Source organism: Microcaecilia unicolor, chromosome 11 (assembly GCF_901765095.1).
Source record: "Microcaecilia unicolor chromosome 11, aMicUni1.1, whole genome shotgun sequence".
NCBI classification, from domain to species: domain Eukaryota; kingdom Metazoa; phylum Chordata; class Amphibia; order Gymnophiona; family Siphonopidae; genus Microcaecilia; species Microcaecilia unicolor.
The window spans coordinates 76,968,422-76,990,174 of NC_044041.1; the positions used below are offsets into that span (position 1 = coordinate 76,968,422).

The following is a 21,753-nucleotide window of genomic DNA, read 5'->3' on the forward strand; positions in this document are numbered from 1 at the left end:
AGGCCCTAGTAGCTGATCCACATTACATTAGATTTCATCATAACAAGGTAGTTCTCTGCACGCATCCCAAGTTCCTTCCTAAGATGGTGTCAGAGTTCCATCTTAACCAGTCTATCGTTCTGCCAACTTTCTTCCCCAAACTTCATGACCATCTTGGCTAAAGTGCACAGTATACCTTGGACTGCAAGCAAGCCTTAGCCTTCTATCTGGAGTGGACTAAAGCCCATAGACAGTCCACCCAGCTTTCCATTTCTTTTGATCCAACAGGATGGGGACAGCCATCAGTAAGCACACTTTATCCAGTTGGCTAGCAGATTGCATCTCCTTTGTTCATGGGCGTAATTTGACTGTTTCATTTGGGGGGGGGGCAAAGGATGGGGGGGCATATTAGCATATTCATTATGTGTCATAGTGTGTCATGATTTAGGCTCTAAAACCCTTTCTGATGTTTTAGTGCCACCTCAGTAAGGCCAACACACAATCTCTCCACTGCAAAACACTATACACAAACTTGTGCAAAAACATACTTATAACCTTAACAAACCATAACAGCACTAATTCCAAGGACAGGACAATCCACAACCTTATGCGTGGAAAGGCAGCACTGTAATTACACTGGGCTCTACAACACTGGTACACTACCTAGTGAAAAAAAAACCAAAAAGGGCTGCAAATACTACACGCTAGCAGAATACAGCACCTTGATCACACATGAAAAACATGACACAACAGATATGACGTAAGGAACTAGAAATAAAAAAAAATATGAAGGCAAAATACTGAACTGGAAAGTTACCTCAAGAAGTCAGACTCAGCATGCAGCAATACCAGAAAAATTGAAACATACATGCAAAATATCACAGATGCACATTTCCGAAAGCTGACATATTCCAATTAATCAATTCTGAATAAAATACTTTTTTCTACCTTTGTTGTCTGATCATTTAGTTTTTCTATTCGCTTTGGTCCCAGTGTCTTCTGTTTTATGCAGTGTCTTCTTTCCATTTGATATTTTTCACTAACCATGTCCACCATCCTTCTGTGTCCTTATGCATCCTGTCTACCATCTGTAGCCCTATCCATCCTTCCTCCAGTTTCAGTATCTGCCCTCAAAGTGTTCCGATCAAGCCCTTAAATTCAGCAGTTTACCCTCCATCCATATCCAGCATTTCTCCTCATTCCCCTCCCCTCCATCCATGTGCATCTACTTCATCTGTCTCCCCTCCCTCCATCCATGTCCAGCATTTCTTCTCTCTCCCTTCCACTCCATCTGTGTGCATCTCCTTCCTTTGTCTTTCCTTCCCTCCATCCTTGTCCAACATTTCTCCTCTCTTCCCTGCCCTCCACTCCATCCATGTCCAGCATTTCTCCTCTCTTCCCTCCCCTCCATCCATGTGCATCTCCTTCCTATTTTCCCTCCCCTCCATCCATCCATGTCCAGCAACTCTCCATTCTCCCCTGCCCTCTCCTCCATCCACCAGTATCCAGCAAATTTGCTCTCTCCCCTGCCCCCTCCATTCATCCACCCATGTCCAGCAATTCTCCTCTCTCCCCTGCCCTCCCCTCCATCCATCCATGTCCAGCAACTCTCCATTCTCTCCTGCCCTCTCCTCCATCCATCCATATCCAGCAATTTTCCTTTCTCCCCTGCCCCCTCCGTTCATCTATCAATGTCCAGCAATTGTCCTCTCTCCCCCTGCCCTCTCCTCCTTCCATCCATGTCCAGCAACTCTCCATTCTCCCCTGCCCTCTCCTCCATCCATGCATATCTAGCAAATTTCCTCTCCTGCTCCCTCCATCCATCCATGTCCAGCAATTCTCCTCTCTCCCCTGCCCTCCCTTCCATCCATCCATGTCCATCAACTCTTCATTCTCCCCTGCCCTCTCTTCCATCCACCTATATCCAGCAATTCTCCTCTCTCCCCTGCCCCCTCCATTCATCCATCCATGTCCAGCAATTCTCCTCTCTCCCCTGCCCTGCCCTCCCCTCCATCAATCCATATCCAGCAACTCTCCATTCTCTCCTGCCCTCTCCTCCATCCATCCATATCCAGCAATTTTCCTTTCTCCCCTGCCCCTTCCGTTCATCTATCAATGTCCAGCAATTGTCCTCTCTCCCCCTGCCCTCTCCTCCTTCCATCCATGTCCAGCAACTCTCCATTCTCCCCTGCCCTCTCCTCCATCCATACATATCCAGCAAATTTCCTCTCCTGCTCCCTCCATCCATCCATGTCCAGCAATTCTCCTCTCTCCCCTGCCCTCCCCTCCATCCATCCATGTCCATCAACTCTTCATTCTCCCCTGCCCTCTCCTCTATCCATGCATATCCAGCAAATTTCCTCTCCTGCCCCCTCCATCCATCCATGTCCAGCAATTCTCTCTCCCCTGCCCTCCCCTCCATCCATCCATATCCAACAAATTTCCTCTCTCCCCTGCCCCCTCCATCCATTCCTGTCCAGCAATTCTCTCCCCTGCCCTCCCCTCCATGTCCAGCAATTCTTCTCTCCCCCTGCCCTCCTCTCCGTGTCCAGTGATCTCTTCTCTCCCCCTCCCATCCATGTCCAGCGATTCTCCCTGCCCTCCCTCAGCTCCCCGACAGCCTTCCTCTCCGTTCCTTCCTGCCCCCCCCCCGCTGCGCGTGTTTAAACCTTTTATTTTCCTCGCAGTGACGGCAGTGAAGCACACAACACAGTGGGCTCACCTCCAGCCTTTCCCTTCCCTCACACAGTGTCCTGCCCTTGCGGAAACAGGAACTACATCATCGCAAGAAGGCGGGACACCTAATATTTTCATAGGGTCCTGAAGGACCTCTTAAACGATTGAGCTGGTGGCTAGGGACCGAGTACATCTTTTCAGCATACTGCATTGCTGATAGGGCTCATGATCAGCGGCAAAGCAAAGCTTAGCAAGGGTCCAATAAAACCCCCAGACTGCATCACCACTTGTTCTTTGTTTTTTAAGAAGTATTCTTTTGTCCCTGAGACTGTTCATTGCATGCCTTTGTCTTTTCAGGATGCTGATCTGATGCTGTGATGATGGTATGTTATCTTTCAGAGTGTTTAGGGCTAATTCTGCTATAGCTGCTATTAAGTCATCCAAAGCAATGCCGAGGATGACCTTTCTCTGCCGGGGTGAAGCCTGAACTAAAAGTTTTAAAAGCTCCAGGTTCCTCTTCAGACAGCTAGACATGTTGCCTGTGAAAGCAAAATTACTGTGTGTGGAAAAAGCAGCGGTTTGTCAAAGGCCCCTGCTTTTTCTCACCGTATACGACCATGAAAGCTGAGGGAAAGATGTCCCTCCTCAATCTGTAAGCCTTGGGTGTCAACGTGTTCAAATCCACAATGAGATAGCCATATGGTTTTCTTGTAGCATATTTGAAGGCCTCGAGAAAGAAACATGTCTTGCCTGGATACATTTGACTGGCGAGAACAACTATCTGCTGTTCATCTCTCAGATTCTTAAAACAACACCATATATTTTGTAATTAAGGTGATAGTGTGGCTTGTTCTGCCTTGATAAAAAACATTCTGGATGATATATATATATATATATATATATATATATATAATACTTAAATTTCTGTACTGTGTATATTTGGTAAAGGCTTTTTCAATCTCATAATTTTTACAAGCAGACTCCATAAAATCATTGATGATAACCAGATTTACTTTATGGGGTGGAAACCACTGGTCATCATTAAATGTCACAGGCAACGAATCTATAAAATGTATAAACAGGTATCATTTTAACAATTCTTCATATATAGGTTGCCAGCAGGTGTAACACCATACCATTTGATCGGGTTTCACGCTGAATGTAAGATTGGCGTGTCAATTTGTTAACAAAAAAGACTTTTACCACTGTTGGATGGCCCCACTGTGATGCATGAGAAGGTATGATGCAAGCATGCATCAAATTCATCAGTAACCATAGCGAAAATGTAAACTCCTGACTGCCTCCAGATTAAAGTAAATTCTGCTTAGGATTTTTGTACATGACCATAGGGTGCTGCATGTTTCAACAGTAGTGCTGTAGGGTGGGGAGAGCCAATAAGGGGAGTGGGGAGGAGGCATATGATTAGCCGCATGTTGCATCTCTCAATGTACAGTGACTTAATGCTCCTGGGGAGGAAAAAGTTACCTGTGTAAAAAATTTGTAAACCACACAGACAAAGAACAGCATGCTGAGAGGATGGGAGGAGTCTACTTTAAAGAAGAGAAGCCAGAGTTGCAAACAGCGAAAATCAGCGTGTATTGAAAGCCTGATGGGTCAGACCCCCCCCCCATAGTATCTTAAAATGGCTTTACATCTGCTGCCTCGTGTTGTGAAAAAAAGAACATATCCTTTTAAAAAGGAAAATTCTGAAGACTAAAATGCCTATTTTAAAGGTTAAGCTGCAAGCATTCCCTCCACGTCTGTAGGGGGCGGTGTCGGGTTGGAGGGTATTTGATATCACTTCCCATCATGTGACCCTATCCAAGATGGTGGATAGTGGTGGAAACAGAAAGTGATGTAGTGTGCCCAGTGGTAGCCACAATCTTGAAAAAGGGGTGTGGCTATGACATCACTTCATCTAACCTCACTAGAAAGGGATGGTGGTTAGGGTGCGGTTATGCAAAAGAGGATGGGGTTTGGGGCAGGGCTATGCAAATAAGATGGGGCAAGGGCGTGGTTATGAAAATGAGTGGAGCTATGACATCATATCCAATGATGTCATCGAAGGGGGCAGGGAGTGGGTGTAGTTTGGGTGGGGAATGAGCGTGTCTTCGTTTCTGATTGGCCGAGAACCTGGAGGTGGGTGTGTCCCCTGTCAAAATCAATTAGTTTGACATATGCTGGTGAGATACACTCAGTGGTGTGCTGGAGCCAGCTCGCACCAGCTCACAAGAGCCAGTTAAAATTTTTTAACATCTAGTGAGCCAGTTCTTATGGCATGGTGATCTGGCTCCGGTAAACGAGGTAAGCATGGCAGGAGGGTGCCACAAACCATGCTTACCCCGCTTACCTCACCTCTCACAGCCCTCGTTTGCCTGCGCCCACCCCGCGCCACCCTGGGGGGGGGGGTTAAATATTTTATTTACCTCCATTGCAGCGGCCATGTCAGTGAAAGCCCTGTCCATCTCTAACCTTCCCTTCGTGAGTTTGTTCCCTCAGAGACCCACCTTCTGTCATTTCCTCTTTCTGCGAGGGTGGGACTGTAGAGATGGGCAGGGCTTTCAATGACGCGGTCGCTGCGATGAAGGTAAATAAAAAAAGATTTAACCAATGCAGGGTGGCACTGTGGCAGGAACAAAAAGGGGGATGTTGGAGGGAGAAGAGGGTGGGCAAGTGGACATGGGAGGGGAGGATGGGGGTGAAGGAGAATCGGTGGACATGGATGGGAGCAGAAGGGGAGAGAGGAGAATCGCTGGGTATGGATGGATGGAGGGGGCAGGGGAGAGAAGAGAATTGCTGGGGATGGATGGATGGAGGGGGCAGGGGAGAGAAGAGAATTGCTGGGGATGGATGGAGGGGGGCAGGGGAGAGAAGAGAATTGCTGGGGATGGATGGAGGGGGCAGGGGAGAGCATAGAATTGCTGGATATGGAGGGGGAGAGGAGAATTGCTGGATATGGATGGATAGATGGATGGAGGGCAGGGGAGAGGAGAGTTGCTGGACATGGGTGGATGGAAAGGAGAGTTGCTGGACATAGGTGGATGGGATGGAGGGCAGGGGAGCAGAGGGTTGCTGGACATGGGTGGGGGTAAGGGAGAGGAGGGTTGCTGGACATGGATGGATGGAGGTGAGGGCAGGGGAGAGGAGAATTGCTGGACATAGGTAGATGGAGGGGAGAGGAGAGTTGCTGGACATGGGTGGATGGAGGGGAGGGCAGGGGAGAGGAGAGTTGCTGGATATGGGTGGATGGAGGGGAAGTGGAGAGGAAAGTTTCAGGACGTGGAGGGGAGGGTAGGAGAAATTCTGGACATGGATGGAGGGGAAGTAAGACAGGAAGGAGATGAACATGGATGGAGGGGAGAGAAGAAATTCTGGACATGGATGGAGGGGAGGGAAGACAGAGGAAAGAGATGCACATGGATGGAGGGGAAGATCATCATCTCTTCAGCCCGCAATCTCGTAGTCATCTTCGACTCCTCCCTCTCCTTCTCTGCCCATATCCAGCAGACAGCTAAAACCTGTCGCTTCTTCCTCTTTAATATTAGCAAAATTCGCCCTTTCCTCTCTGAACAGACCACCCGAACCCTCGTCCACTTGCTCGTTACCTCTCGTCTTGACTATTGCAACCTTCTTCTCACTGGCCTCCCGCTTAGCCATCTATCCCCCCTTCAATCTGTTCAAAATTCCACCGCACGTCTTATCTACCGCGTGAATCGATACTCTCATATCACCCCTCTCCTCAAGTTGCTTCACTGGCTCCCGATCCGCTACCGTATACAGTTCAAGCTTCTCCTATTGACCTTCAAGTGCACTCAATCTGCAGCCCCCCTTTACCTCTCTACCCTCCTCTCCCCGTATGTTCCCACCCGTAACCTCCGCTCTCAGGACAAATCACTACTATCTGTACCCTTCTCTACCACCGCTAACTCCAGACTCTGCCCCTTCTGCCTCGCATCACCTTATGCCTGGAACAGACTTCCCGAGCCCATACGCCATGCGCCCTCCCTGCCCATCTTCAAGTCCTTACTCAAAGCCCATCTCTTCTCCCTTGCTTTTGGCGCCTAACCACCTTCCCCATTCATGTCACCTCCACTGACTACATAGTTTGTAACCTTTAGATTGTAAGCTCTCTTGAGCAGGGACTGTCCTTCCCCATGCTAAACTTGTACAGCGCTGCGTAACCCTAGCAGCACTATAGAAATGCTAAGTAGTAGTAGTAAGGACGAGAGAAGAAATGCTGGACATGGATGGAGGGGAGGAAAGAGAGAGGAAGTGAGATGAACATGAATGGAGGGGAGAGAGGAGAAATGCTGGACATGGATGGAGGGTGAGAGGAAAAATGCTGGACATGGATAGAGGAGAGGGAAGGGAGAGAGAAGAAATGCTGGACATGGATGGAGGGAAGGGAAGAGAGAGGAAGGAGATGAGATGAGGGAAAAGGAAGAGAGGAGAAAAACTGCACATGGATAGAGAAAATAGGCAGAAGCTGAATCCACTGGACAGGCAAGTCTGCGGAGGACCCAGCTTTTACTTATGGATGTAGGGCAAAAAATGAAGAAGAAAGGAGAAAAGTAAAGAAATAAAGGGAAAGGAAGCCCTGGAACTACTATTACTACTATTTAGCATTTCTATAGCGCTACAAGGCGTACGCAGCGCTGCACAAACATAGAAGAAAGACTGTCCCTGCTCAAAGAGCTTACAATCTAATAGACAAAAAAAAATAAATAAGCAAATCAAATCAATTAATGTGTACAGGAAGGAGGAGAGGAGGGTAGGTGGAGGCGAGTGGTTACGAGTCAAAAGCAATGTTAAATAGGTGGGCTTTCAGTCTAGATTGAAAGGTGGCCAAGGATGGGGCAAGACGTAGGGGCTCAGGAAGTTTATTCCAGGCGTAGGGTGCAGCGAGACAGAAGGCGCGAAGTCTGGAGTTGGCAGTAGTGGAGAAGGGAACAGATAAGAAGGATTTATCCATGGAGCTGAGTGCACGGGAAGGGGTGTAGGGAAGGACGAGTGTGGAGAGATACTGGGGAGCAGCAGAGTGAGTACATTTATAGGTTAGTAGAAGAAGTTTGAACAGGATGCGAAAACAGATAGGGAGCCAGTGAAGTGACTTGAGGAGAGGGGTAGTATGAGTAAAGCGACCCTGGCGGAAGACGAGACGGGCAGCAGAGGAGTTAAGAGGACATATAGCAGCAGAATCAGATATTGGGCCAGCATGATCAGAAAAACAAAGTCACCAGACAACAAAGGTAGAAAAAATCATTTTATTTTCATTATAGTGTTTGGAATATGTCCACTTTGAGAATCAGGTGCTCAACATTAAAAGTTTATTTTTATTTACTTATTTATGGCATTTTATCCCACATTAAACATGAATTAGATTGGAACCTGGGAGCATTTAATTTTTTTTTCCTGGAGAGAGTAATACATTGCCCCCCCCCCCAGGCTCTTTCCCCGGCTATAGCCAGCTCTTCAATTTGGGGGGGGGGGGGGGCGCAGAGGTGGATGAGGGGCGCAGTGGTGGACCGGGGAGAGAGCCTGTTGTTAAACATTTACCAGCACACCACTGGATACACTTCTAATGATCAATCAAGTTGAAGGCTGCAATGAAGTCAAGAGAAAGGAGAAAAACGGATTCGGTCTGACTGAGCTGGTGGCGGATGTAAGTAAGGACCCCCAGTAGTGTGGTTTCGATGCATTGATTTGCATGGAGCCCTATCTGATTGGGATGAAGAATAAGGGCACCATCTAGATACTCCAGAAGCTGCATGTGAACAATAAACTCAACCAGTTTTTGCTGTAAAAGAGAGATTGGAAAATGGATGATAATTGTTGCAATCATTCAATGGCTTTGAGGTGTCCTTAAGTATGGGCCTAAGTGTTGCCAGAGACCTTCAGAGAGGCCGGAAGTCAGCATGGATAGAAGAAAGGGGAAAAGGCACTCAAACATTTTTTGTCAGCAGACCATGAATTAATCTCAGTGTAAATGTTTAGGTCTTTTTACCACCTCTCAAAATCTTCATATACCAGTTACCCACAATTTGTAGAGATAAAAGACCAAGGCTGCCGCTTATGAGAAAAGTAATTTATTTACCTACCAAGTATTGATACAATTCATATTTTCTCATGGGAGGACAGAACTGCTACATACATATGCTCTCTGTATCTATCACTCCAACATACTGAACTGAAACAGCTATTTTTATACATTTGTATTTAACAATGATTTACAAGGCTTCAGCAAGTTATCTTACTCAGGATCATCTGGTCTTCTTTCAAAACTATCTGGTTTCCCTCATCTGTTAGACCACATTCTCATGTTTGTTTATGCTTCCTCCTTTCCCAGGCCTGTTTGCCTGTAAGGATATCATATCAGATCATAAGTCCCTGGGCCTCACGATTTATGGCCTTTGCCCTTTGACTCTACTCAAGGGTGCATAACTGTGTTTATTATTTACAACCAGTGGAAAGAGCGTCCTGGGGGGGCAGAGGTAGACCTCAGGGACTTAAGAATAGTGGAAAGACTATGGCTTGTAGGGAAGGAAAAATTAGAGAATTGGCGAATAGGGATATTAGTAGGTGATGGAGTGGGTGGGTTCACTTGTGGTGCATGGGCTGGCAGCTGTTGATGTAATCTGAGGTGCTTGTGCTCAAAGTGGGTAGTGAGTGCATGAGCAGTGGGAATAGTGTCAAGTTGCTCATGTGTGGTGTTCGGGCTAGTGAGTTTCCAAAGGACCTTATACAGTGCAGAAGAACTAGATGCCATGGAAATCCTGTTGGTATAATAATGTTTTTGGCAGATAAGACTACCTTTTTATGGTGGTGCTTTTATATGTTGCCAATTGTGTTCAGAGTCCAATGACTTCTCTACCTTCATTCGGACTGTCTAAGTTGGCATTTAAGGCGGTGCAAGCTAGCAGTAAACCAAGGCTCCTTGGGTAGATGAGGAAGGGTCAACAGAAGGGGGGGGGGCAGAGTATTTAAAACGGTATGCAAAGAATCGGTCCACATGAGTAGTCTCATCCAAGAGCAAGTGAGAAAAGCTTTGAGATGCACATTTTTTTCTGCTAAAAGGATGCAGGGGTACTATAGGTGAGGTCTCTAAAGGGAGAGCATGGAGATGGCTGAGTAGCAGGAAGGACAGCCAGGGTAAGAAAAGGTGATCAAGGAATGGTCAGTCCATGGCTGCAAGAATGAGGAGTGCTTAGAATATGTTGTGTGTTTGCATGTGAGAGTATAAGGTCGAGGGTGTGCCCCCCAATATGTGTAGGATCCTGAACATGCTGGATTAATCCTAAATCTAACACATTATAAAAGCAGAGGCTGAAGTGGGATCGTCTAAGTGAAGGTTGCCGTCGCCTAAGATAACAGGATACGGAGAATCCAAGCAGTGTGTCGAGATCGCATCACCTTTTGGACTTAGGATTTCATCTGTTTGAATTTATTTGGTGGCCGTTTTGGCTTACCCTCACCTTCTTCAAAGGAAACCACTATCTACCCATCCTCTTGTTTTGCATTTTATGAGAAGCCTTGTGAATATAAGGCCACCTATAAAACTCCCCCACCAGCATGGGATCTCAATTTTGTACTCACTGAATTAATGGACCATCCGTTTGAACCTCTAAGAGATGCTTCACAGCAGCATTTCTTTTGGAAGACAGTACATTGCTAATAGCTAGCAAGAAGAATTTGTGAACTACAAACGCTACTCCGCTATCCTCCCCTAAATTCAGTTCCACAATACAGTGCTACTGCATACTTATCCTATATTTTTACCCAAAGTGGTCTTGGACTTCCACTTAAACCAGTTAATAATCCTACCATCCTTTTTTACTCTTGTGCACTCAGCTCAAGCTGATATCTCCTTACACACATTGGACTGTATACGTGCATTGCTCTGTTACCTACATCATACAAGGATTTGCACAAATCTTCACGACTATTTGTCTCCTATAATCCAAACAATCCTGGGATAGCAGTTTCCAAATGAACTTTATTGAATTGGATTACTGGCTATATTTCACTATGAATTTACTTACTAGTCTTCATCCATCAGGACATGTTAGCCTGCATCAGCTTTGAGTAAAAGCAGCCTCAGTGGCAAATCTCAGAAACACATCTGTGATGGATATGTGCAAGGCTGCGACTTAGGCTTCTGCTTATACCTTTGCCTGGATCGTGCCTCGGCATTTGGATAAGCAGGGCTCTGCAACCTCATTGCATAATGTTTATTCAACCCTGTCTTATAATCTTCCTGCTCCTTGGTTTTTCTTCTACCTTCTCAGGCCTCTGAGTTAAACAATTTTTTTTAGTGGCCTTTAGCCATGGACACATCTCAGAGTGTGCCTGCATTTTTCTGCCTGCTAGAGAAAGTAAAGTTGCTTACCTGTAACAGAGATTCTCCATAGACAGCAGGGAAATGCAGCGACACTCTTCCTTGCCCCATCCCCTCCAAAAACAATTATGTGTTTTTAATAGGGCTTTAGCAAATATTCATATTTGATTCAATTTGGCCTTGAATAGTGCCCCAAATACATTATTTGTATTCCGTCAAATAGTGATTTAAATTGAAATACAAATAAACCGTGGCTCTACTGTGCTAAGTCCTACTGAAACAAACACTTGATCTCTGATTTCACATTGCTTCTTTTATTATTTGTTATGTTAAAGCTTAATGCCCATTATTTGTATTCGACCAAATAGTAAAATTTGCTATTTGGTACAGCTCTAGGGCCATTTACTAAGGTGCATTAGCATTTTTAACGCACCTACAATTAGCTTGTGTGCTAACCCTATAGGCGCCTATAGGGGATAGATATTGTAGGCATACACGGTTAATGTGCGTTAAAAACACTAATGCTCCTATAATGTGGCTTAGTAAACAGGGCCCCTAGTTTTTAATAATATTGCCAATAATAAATACTTATACTTTACTGAGATACTTCTGCAGATTCGTTAGGGACTGAGGGAGAAGAGGGAGACCGAGGCAGTGCAGGAATACCTGTGCATGCTCAGAAATGTCTCCTTAAGATCCCTGTAAGTTGAAGAAGAACTGTGTCGCTGAAGCTCCGTTGACTGACATCACCTCAGAGTGTGGCTGTATTTCCATAGTGTCTACGGAGAACTTCTGTTACAGGTAAACAAATTTGCTTTCGGCAAAGATGGGGAAACTGCACAAATTTTGTTTTGCACAGAATTCCCCCAGGAGTACTCCAACAGGGACCAGTCCAGGTTACTTAGACATATCTGTCTTGAGTCAGTCCCAAAACTGGCAGTTCCCAATAGCCTTGACTATGCCTTCTGGCAAGAAATTATTGTGTTGACTGAAAAGGAAATATTTTTTTAAATTTGTTTAAAATTTGCTACCTCTTAGTTTCACCTCCAGTGTCCCTTCCTTCTAGTACTGTTTGTAAGGGTAAATAATCATCTATTTACCTGTTCCACCCCATGCATGATTTTATACACCTTTATCATATTCCTTCTCGATTGTCTCTTCTTCAAGCTGAGGAATCCTGAACTGTTCAGCCTTTCTTTATAAGTTGTTCCATTCCATTCCCTTTATTATATATTTTTTTACCCTTTTCTGTAGGTTTTCTAGTTCCTCTATATCTTTTTTTAAGATGGGGTGACCAGAATGGTACACTGTTTTCAAGGAGTGGTTACACACCGTGGCATTTTGAAGTTGACAGCTTTCTTTTTTGTTCTTGGCCACTGATGATATGGGAGAGAAGCTGATAGGTGCTAAATAAAGAAACAATGTATAAACATAAACCTGAGAAAACAGATTTTATTTACAGTTAGCTGATTTATGCATAAACCATGTTTAAAATGTTTTCTCTTTTCAGATGGTACTATAAAAGTATTTGTGAAACCTGGCTTTGCTAATTTTTCAACCCTGCTTTTCTCTGAAGAATCTGATTCTTTGCTTATTGGAGCCAGAGATGCTCTGTTTTTGGTGGACCTGAATGATATTTCTAGAGAAATGGCCATGGTAAGCCAGTTGATATGACCTAGCACTGGATAATTGTAGAAGCCTAGCACCTTCAAAATGCAGAACTCTGTTAGGCAAACATGGCTTCACAGATGTTGTCATATAAAAGAATACTTCACTGGAGAATATGTATTCTTGATAAGCTGCTGAATTTACTTGGAAGGGCATTTTTGATATGACGTTTAAATCTGTCTTTGGACATTTTGCTCAAAACATCTCAAATTCAAGTAGCAAAAATAGCGATTTTTGAAACAGAAAAACATTTATCTTTTTGTTTCGAAAATGGACATTTGCAAGATGTGTTTGTGCTTAGTACATCTATCTTTCTGGACCATTAAAAAAAAAGGTTCAAGTGCAAAATGTACAAAATCAAGCCATTCACATAAAAGGTCCCAGGTACGCATCTCACAGTTACTCACCAAAAACCCAGTGTACCCAACTGTACACGATTACAATAGCCCTTATGGCTGGAGGTATCACCTATATGTTTTTGATAAGTTTTGGAGGGCTCACACTTTCCACCACAAGTGTAATAGTTAGAGTGGGATATAGGCCTGGGTACCATTTACTACGCTACTCCAAGGACTGTTTGCTACTCTAATAAGACTGGCTATAACATCTGAAGCTGTCAGAGAGGGGGGTGGAGGGAGTAAGGAGGTGGGGTTCATACCTTAATCCCTCCAGTGGTTATCTGGTCATTTAGGGGACCTTTTTCTGACCTCATGATTAAAAATGGTCTAGACCAAAACATTTAAATTGTAGCCCCAGACGTTTTTGTTTTGTTCCATTATGCAGAAAAACATCCAAGTCTTAGGAATGCTAAAATCTCTCCCCATTTTGATGTGTACTGCCAATGAACTGCATAGCAAAGCATTTAGAATGTGGGTTTTAAAAATAGCAATTTGAACATTTTGGCAAGCAAAACATCCACATACCACTTTATGCCACTTTTTAAACATTTTTCTCTTTTGAAAATGAGCCCTTAGAGGCGTATTCCAAAGCACGTAGACTTACAAAGCTACATAGGAACCTATGGAACTTTCTAAGTCTAAGTGCTTTGAAAATGAGCCCATTAGTATCCCAGCAGTTTACAGTAAAATAATGAGATGGAGATGAGGACGATACCTGAATTCAAGAAAGCGTGAGACAAGCACATATGATCTCAGAGGGAGAGGAAAGGATTGTAGAGCATAATGGTATGGATGGACAGACTGGATAGGTTTTTATCTGATGTATTTTTCAAATTTTCTATGCAACATTCTGAAGTTAATTTTTTGGTGGTGTTTTTTCTTTTTTTGGGGGGATGGGGGTGGGTTTGTTCCAGGAATACTGGCCCGCTTCTGAGGAAAGACAACTGGAATGCACACAAAGAGGAAAGAATAAGGAGGTAAGGAAAGTATTGATTTAAATGCTTAATTCATCACTGAAAATCCTGTTTCCTTGTCACAAACAACAGATGAATCCAGGATCTGGTGGGTTGTGTCCATCTACCAGAAGGTTGAGATAGAGATAACAGAACTCTTGGGAGTAAAGCAGACAGACAGCCCCTCTATCATTTAGTATATCTGTATCTCCAGCAGGTAGGTGGACGGCTTCTCTCCAGCTCCTGGATTCAAGGCCACTGAGAGCGCTCCTGGGCCGATGGCCAGTTGAGCTGGGAGGGGGTGTCTGACTGAGGGTGTCAGCTTTAGGGGCATACCTTACTGCAAGGTCCCTGCCTCACCCTGGGCTCTCTGCTGACAGGCAGCAATTCTCTCTGTTTTGCTCTCTTCTGCCCTCCTCACTAAAAAATAAACCAACACAAAAAAAAATGAGAACCATAGAATTTAATTTAAAAAAAACCCGGGAGTTTTATTGAGAGCTGAAGGCATTTGTTTCTGTCTGCCTGACTGCGGCTGCTGTCTGAGTCAGAGCAGTTTCCCTTGGCTCTGGCTGCCCGATTCTTCGCTGCAGGGGGGATCAGCTGGTAAGTGCCGGCTTCTGGCTTCTCTTTTCGTAGGGGGGCAGCATGGTGGCGGAGACGGTGAAACACTGTTCCCACTGCGGGAAGTGGCGTTTGGTGACAGGAATATGCAGCGCTGAGGTAACTGGTGCAGAGGGCCCATCTTCCATCGGGGAGACGGCATTTCCCGTGCTGAGGTGCGTGGTTCGCGCGCCATTTTGGCTAGCATGGCTGAAGCGGCTCCGGTAGCACTTCCTGCTCTCCCACCTTCTCCTTCACTTGGGGCGTGGTCGGGGGGGGGGTCAGAAATGCGGGCAGGTTCTGGGCCTGCGGCTCCCATTGCCCCGGGGGAATTTTTTTTCTCCGGAATTTGTATTATTGATGCATCAAGCATTTGTCATGAAGCGCAGACTGCCCCTTTCTTCTTCAGGGATTTCTCCGGAGTCCTTGTCTCTTCTTGGAACTCAGAACGAGATTTTGGGACCTCTGGTGGATGATGGGGCGCGCTTAAAAGGAGACGGATCTCTCATAGTTCTCAGGAGGGGTCTTTGCCCTTAGGGTTGGCGGCTCTATCAGTTGTGGCCCCCTCTGAGGGGTTCTGGAGACAGACGATGGGGGAGGACATTGAGGAGGTTGACCTTCCTCAGGATCAGGCGGATGATTCCTCTTCTGTCCGCCTTTTCCAAAAAGATGAATTGTCTTCTTTAATTTCGCAAATTTTAGAAGCTCTAAATATTGAGGACCCAGATGTGGCGGCTGCACAGTCTGTAAATCCTAAGATGGCCAGTACTTGGCGTCCAGCTAGGGCCTTTCCAGTGTATGAAGCCATTGATGAATTGATTACCGCTCAGTGGGCGGATCCGGATAGCACTCTGAGGGTTTCCAAGGCCATGTCTCGGCTTTATCCGGTCATGTCAGAGCGAATGGAACAGTTTGCCTTGCCGAAGGTGGATGCTCTGGTGACGGCGGTCACTAAGAAGACTACTCTGCCGGTTGAGGGTGGAGTAGCATTCAAAGACATGCAAGATAGACATCTGGAAGCATCTTTGAAGCGTTCCTTTGAGGTGGCTTCATTGACTATGCAGGCTTCCATTTGCAGTTCTTATGCGGCTAGAGCTTGTCTTAGTTGGCTTCACTCCGGTCAAGAGTCTCTTCAAGAACAAGAGGGTGCCGGGGCTCCGGCCTTTCTTCAAATGGAGGTCGGGTTGGCTTATTTGGCGGACGCCCTTTATGACTTGGTTCAATCGTCGGCCAAGATGATGGCTTTGGCTGTCTCCTCTCGCAGGATGTTATGGTCTTTTTCTGCCGTCATCTACTATCTACTATGGTCGGCTGACATGGCTTCCAAACAGCGGCTTATTCGGCAACCTTTTCGGGGTAAACTGTTGTTTGGAGAAGACTTGGAGAAAATTGTTAAGGATTTGGGGGAGTCCAAATCCCAATGTCTCCATGAAGATAAGCCTAGGACGGCTTCCAGACAGGGAGTGGCAAAATCCCGGTTTCGGGATGCACGCCGTTACCACCCAGCTAGAACTTCTGGCTCTTTTCAGCGTCCTCGCTTCCAGCAAAGATTTTCCTTTCGTAGTGAGAAGTGAGCTGCGGGAGTCCCCGGTCGACAGGGAGCCTCTCCTCGCACCTCACAATGATGGGGTGCTGGCCCAATCTGGGGTGCTGCAGATAGGGGGCGCCTTTCTCTGTTTCTCCCAGAGTGGGTCGATAACTTCAGACCAATGGGTACTAGACGTGGTACAAGATGCACCCGTCACAGAATTTTTTCTGGAGTCTTGCTGCAGAATGCAATCCAAGCGAGTAGCAGTTCTAGCTGTCACGGTTGTGTCCCTGTTTCATGCTCTCATTCATCTCGTCACCTGGTGGTCAGACCTAGTGGCTGCGATGGACTGTCTGCTGTTTCCCATGTTCCAGAAGTCATTCCGGTCCGGTCCGGATCTTCCAGCCTTCCAGACTGGCTTGGGATTTTTGGAACTTAACAGCACCCTTACCTGGTGAACTCTCTTGTATGTGGCCTTTATTACGCACCTGGGAACTTTCAGACTTTGCCTTGGCAACAGAGGTCTTCAGTTGTGTTCTTGTCCTTGTTGGTCTGTTGCGGTTCCTGCCCTGTAGCTTGCTTGGCCTGTCTTTGACCCTGCTGGTTTCCTGGTTTATTCTTCTGATTGCTGCCTGCCCAAGACTCTGCTTGTTTCCTGGTTTATTCTATTGTCTGCTGCCTGCCCAAGACTGCTTGTTTCCTGGTTTGTTCTACTGTCTGCTGCCTGCCCAAGACTCTGCTTGTTTCCTGGTTTGTTCTACTGTCTGCCGCCTGCCCAAGACTCTGCTTGATTGCTGATTTACTATTGATTGCCGCCAGCCGACAGACTCTATGTGGTTCCTGGTTTTCCTGCTGCTTTGCTGCCTGCCGGTAGGACTCTGGGTGATTCATGGACTATTCTCCTGCTTCTGCTTAGTGCTTCTGCTCCAGTCCAGCTGCTCCAGTCCGGCCTGTGCCCGTCTGTCTGTGGTCTGCCTTGCCTCCTGTTTGAGTGATGTGCCCGTCTGTCTGTGGTCTGCATTGCCTCCTGTTTGGGTGATTTGCCTGCCGCTGCTGCTCCTCGGCAGTGGCCCAAGGGCTCACTTTTCCTCACCAGCATGACAGATTGCCAAGGCCATGAGCTCGGTAAAATCACCCTTCCAGCCTAGGACTTTTTCCCCTGTTGCCAATCTGGGTCTTAGCCCGGGTGCAGCTCCCAGGTTGAAAGTCCATCCTGACCCAGTTTCGGATATTAATTGTTTAATGATGCTTCAGACCTACCGTGAGAAACTCTGTTCTAATCTGGCCTTGAAGTATACCCCCGAAGCAATTGCTGAGAGAGAGCGTGTCAGGTGGCTTGGGTTTGGGATAAATCCAGTGTCTGATATTGACTCCTCTATCAGGCTGTTGGAGTACCAAGACTTATCTTTGATCGAACCCTGCGGAATACTCCTGAAACCGTCGCTGAAAGAGGGCGTCTGGCCCGCTGGCCACCTTGGGAGTCCAGCCTGAGTTCTGCGTCCAGCCAAGCTTCTGATTCCAGTTCGAGTGACGCCTCCAGCCTCCAAGTGGCGCTTCCAGCCAAGCCCCTGAGTCCGGTCTGAGTGGCGCTTCCAGCCAAGTCTCTGAGGCCAGGCTGAGTGGCGCGTCGTACCGAGCCTCCAATTCCAGTCCAAGTGGCACTTCCACTTAAGCCTCTGAGTCCAGTCTGAGCGGCGCTTCTAACCGAGCCTCCGATTTCTGTCCAAGTGACGCTTCCAGTCAAGCCTTTGAGTCCAGTTCGAGTGGCGCTTCTAACTGAGCCTCCGATTCCTGTTCAAGTGGCACTTCTAGCCGAGCCTTTGCCGAGTTCCAGTGCCAGCCGAGATGCTGAGGCCACTCTGGGTTCCAGTTCCAGCCCAGACGCTGAGTGCAGTCCGAGTTCCAGATCCAGCCAAGAGACTGAGTCTAGACCGAGCCCCAGTTCTAGCCTAGATGCTGAGCCTATGCCAAGTTCCAGTTCCAGCCATGAGGCTAAGTCTAAGCCAAGCTTCAGTTCCAGCTAAGATGCTGAGTTCAAGCTGAGTTCCATTTCCAGCCTGGACGCTGAGCCCAGTCCGGGTTTCAGTTCCAGCCAAGATGCTGAGTCCAGTCCGAGTTGCAGTTCCAATGCTGAGTCCAGTTCAAGTTCCAATGCCAGCTGAGATGCGGAGTCCGGATCGCGTTGCAGTTCTGGCCAAGATGCTGAGTCCGGATCGAGTTGCAGTTCCGGCCAAGATGCTGAGTCCGCTCTGAGTTGCAATTCCGGCCAAGATGTTGAGTCCGCTCTGAGTTCCAGTTCCAGCCAAGACGCTGAGTCTACTCCGAGTTCCAGTTCCAGCCAAGATGCTGAGTCCAAACCGAGTTCCAGCTCCAGCCAAGAGGCTGAGTCCAAGCCAAGTTCCAGTGACAGCCAGGATGCTGAACCTAGGCCGTGTTCCAGTTCCAGCCCAGATGCTGAGTCCAAGTCGAGTTCCAGTTCTGGCCAAGATGCTGAGTCCAAGCTGAGTTCCAGCCCGGATGCTGAGTCCAGTCCGAGTTCTAGCTCCAGCCCAGATGCTGAGTCCAGGTCGAGTTCAGAGTCTAGTCAAGATGCTGAGTTCATTCTGGGTTCCAGTCCTGATTCCTGTTCAAGTTCCAGCCCAGCTACCCCTGGTCATGTTTTGAAACTCCTCCATAGGTTTCATCATTCCTACAAATGGAGACCTGAATCACCCGTGGAGACCGGGGGAGCCTTGAGGGGGAGGTACTGTCACGGTTGTGCCCCTGTTTCATGCTCTCATTCATCTTGCCACCTGGTGGTCAGACCTGGTGGCTGCGATGGACTGTCTGCTGTTTCCCATGTTCCAGAAGTCATGCTGGTCCGGTCCGGATCTTCCAGCCTTCCAGACTGGCTTGGGATTTTTGGAACTTAGCAGCACCCTTACCTGGTGAACTCCGTTGTATGTGGCCTTTATTAAGCACCTGGGAACAGGGGCGTAGCCAGACAGATTTTGGGTGGGCCTAGTCAAGAAGTGGGTGGGCACCAAGTGTTCTCCTCCCCCCCCCCCCCCCCCCAATACAATGAGGCCAGTATCAGCAGCTTAGGAAGCTTAGACTGCTGAAGTGGAAAGCAGAGTTTTCAGCACCATCAGGGGGAGGTCTTCAGCTGGCGAAGCTTGGGATCCCCACTGGCTAGCACTAAATATGTGCTGCTGTTGGGTGGGCCTGAGCCCTAAGTGGATGGGCCCCGGCCCACCCAGGCCCACCTGTGGCTATGCCACTGCCTGGGAACTTTCAGACTTTGCCTTGGCAACAGAGGTCTTCAGTTGTGTTCTTGTCCTTGTTGGTCTGTTGCGGTTCCTGCCCTGTAGCTTGCTTTGCCTGTCTTTGACCCTGCTGGTTTCCTGGTTTATTCTTCTGATTGCTGCCTGCCCAAGACTCTGCTTGCTTCCTGGTTTATTCTACCATCTGCTGCCTGCCCAAGACTCTGCTTGTTTCCTGGTTTATTCTACCATCTGCTGCCTGCCCAAGTCTCTGCTTGTTTCCTGGTTTGTTCTACAGTCTGCTGCCTGCCCAAGACTCTGCTTGATTCCTGATTTACTATTGATTGCCGCCAGCCGACAGACTCTGTGTGGTTCCTGGTTTCCCTGCTGCTTTGCTGCCTGCCGGTAGGACTCTGCGTGATTCATGGACTATTCTCCTGCTTCTGCTTAGTGCTTCTGCTCCAGTCCAGCTGCTCCAGTCCGGCCTGTGCCCGTCTGTCTGTGGTCTGCCTCCTGTTTGGGTGATTTGCCTGCCGCTACTGCTCCTTGGCAGTGGCCCAAGGGCTCAATTTTCCTCACCAGCGTGACACTAGCCACATTGCGAGAACTTCTAAGGCTGGGAGTCTCTCCTCCCGAGTTGAGAAAAGGTCGCTATTCCATTTACTTTGTGGTTCCAAAGAAATTAGGTACCTTTCACCCGGTTCTCAATTTACGGGTCATGAACTAGTTTCTGCAAGTTCGTCATTTTCGAATGGAGACATTGCGAGACGATATTGTGGCGGTTCAGCCGGGGGAGTTCTTGACGGCACTGGACCTCAAAGAAGCTTACCTACACATTCCCATTTGGCAACTGCATCAGAGATTCCTCAGGTTTGCGATTTTAGGTCGGCACTTTCAGTTTCGAGCTCTTCCCTTTGGCCTGGCCTCGGCACCGCGCACCTTTTCGAAGGTCATGGTGGTGGTAGCAGCCTTGTTGCGGAAGGAAGGAATTTGAGTTCATCCTTATCTCGACTACTGGTTGATTCGGGCCTCCTCTCCGCAGGAAAGTCGGACTGCCACCTCCAGCGTGATTTCTCTTCTTCAGTCATTGGGATGGGTTATCAACCTGAACAAGAGTCAACTATGTCCGACCAGGGGTGTAGCCACGGGTGGGCCTGGATGGGCCTAGGCCCACCCAGTTTGGGTTCAGGCCCACCCAGCAGCGGAGCGGAGGGAGCAGGCAGCGCTGATCCTGCATCTGCCTCCTTCTCTCTGACGGCAGCGCTTCCCAGATGCTGCCTACCGCTGCCACGATCTACCTCCTCCCTCTGTCTCACTCTCAACAGCAGCGGTAGCATCGCGATTCAAACACGCTGCCTGCCTCCTGCTTCTAACCCGGAAGCGTCTCCTCTGCAGAGGAGACACTTCCGAGTTAGAAGCAGGAGGTAGCGTGTTTGAATTGCTACCGCTGCTGTTGAGAGTGAGATGTTCCTGCTTCACGTGTGCAAGAGACACCCCCCCCCCCCCCTTTGTCATGCAAGCCAAACAGACCTGAGCTGGCCCCGTACAGGTGAGGGAAGTGTCCTATACGGACAGATGTCCAGTGTAGGCTTCTTAGAGGATCCGGAGGAAGGAAAGGACATCGGTATCTGTAGGATCGGATCCTAACTGAGGTGCTTGTGAGCCCAGTGTGTGCTGCTTTCGCGCGTCATTTCTAATAATAGCAGAAACCGCTGACTCCATACAGGTGTGATGCATGTGCTTCTGCAGAGCCAGAAAAGGCAGGTCGCTCGCCTCTAAGGCAGAGACAGCCTTGTGGGTACTGATTACTGTAATTGCTTTTGGAAGGATACTCTCCTAACTGTGAATGATTCATAGAAAGAGACATTCTGGAGTCTGCATGTTTAGAGAGCCCAGGAGAGATGCCCTTACTGTGCTGTGTGTACTTCAAATCATATCCCTGTGCTATTAGTAAACTTCCTGCTTTGTGGTTTGCTTGTTTTCTTGGTTTGATACTGTACAGCTTGTATATGTTAAAAGGTATGTTAGTTTAAAAATTGCCCAAAAGTGTGGGACCCTACCCTAAGGAATATGCAGTGTGGGGTGTTTTTTTTTTTTTGGGGGGGGGGGGGGGGAGGAGATAAGGATGGACAACTGCCTGTACTATCAGTTTTTAGTAGCAACTGTAAAACATGAAATCCTCTTTTTCAGCATTAATTTACCCTAAAGGGACTGTGGTCATTTTACAGGGAGTCACTTTACCAGTCCTATTAGTTTTTAGTACAGCTGCAGGGCAGCATCAAAGGAACAATGGCTTCTTGGGACAGAAAGTTTTATTATTACATGAGCTTGATATACTATTATTAGCATATGTACCTAGCATAGCACTACACAA

At 47.4% G+C, this 21,753-nt stretch overlaps 1 protein-coding gene across 1 annotated transcript in view; it reads left to right on the top strand.

Annotated features, from left to right (window-relative positions):
• LOC115480737 (semaphorin-4E-like) overlaps positions 1–21,753 on the top strand; it is a 141,417-nt gene that overhangs the window by 32,199 nt on the left and 87,465 nt on the right. The window contains exons 3-4 of the mRNA XM_030219608.1: positions 12,501–12,646; positions 13,971–14,033. Of these exons, the coding sequence (XP_030075468.1) occupies positions 12,501–12,646; positions 13,971–14,033 (209 nt within the window). The remainder of the gene's footprint in view (positions 1–12,500; positions 12,647–13,970; positions 14,034–21,753) is intronic.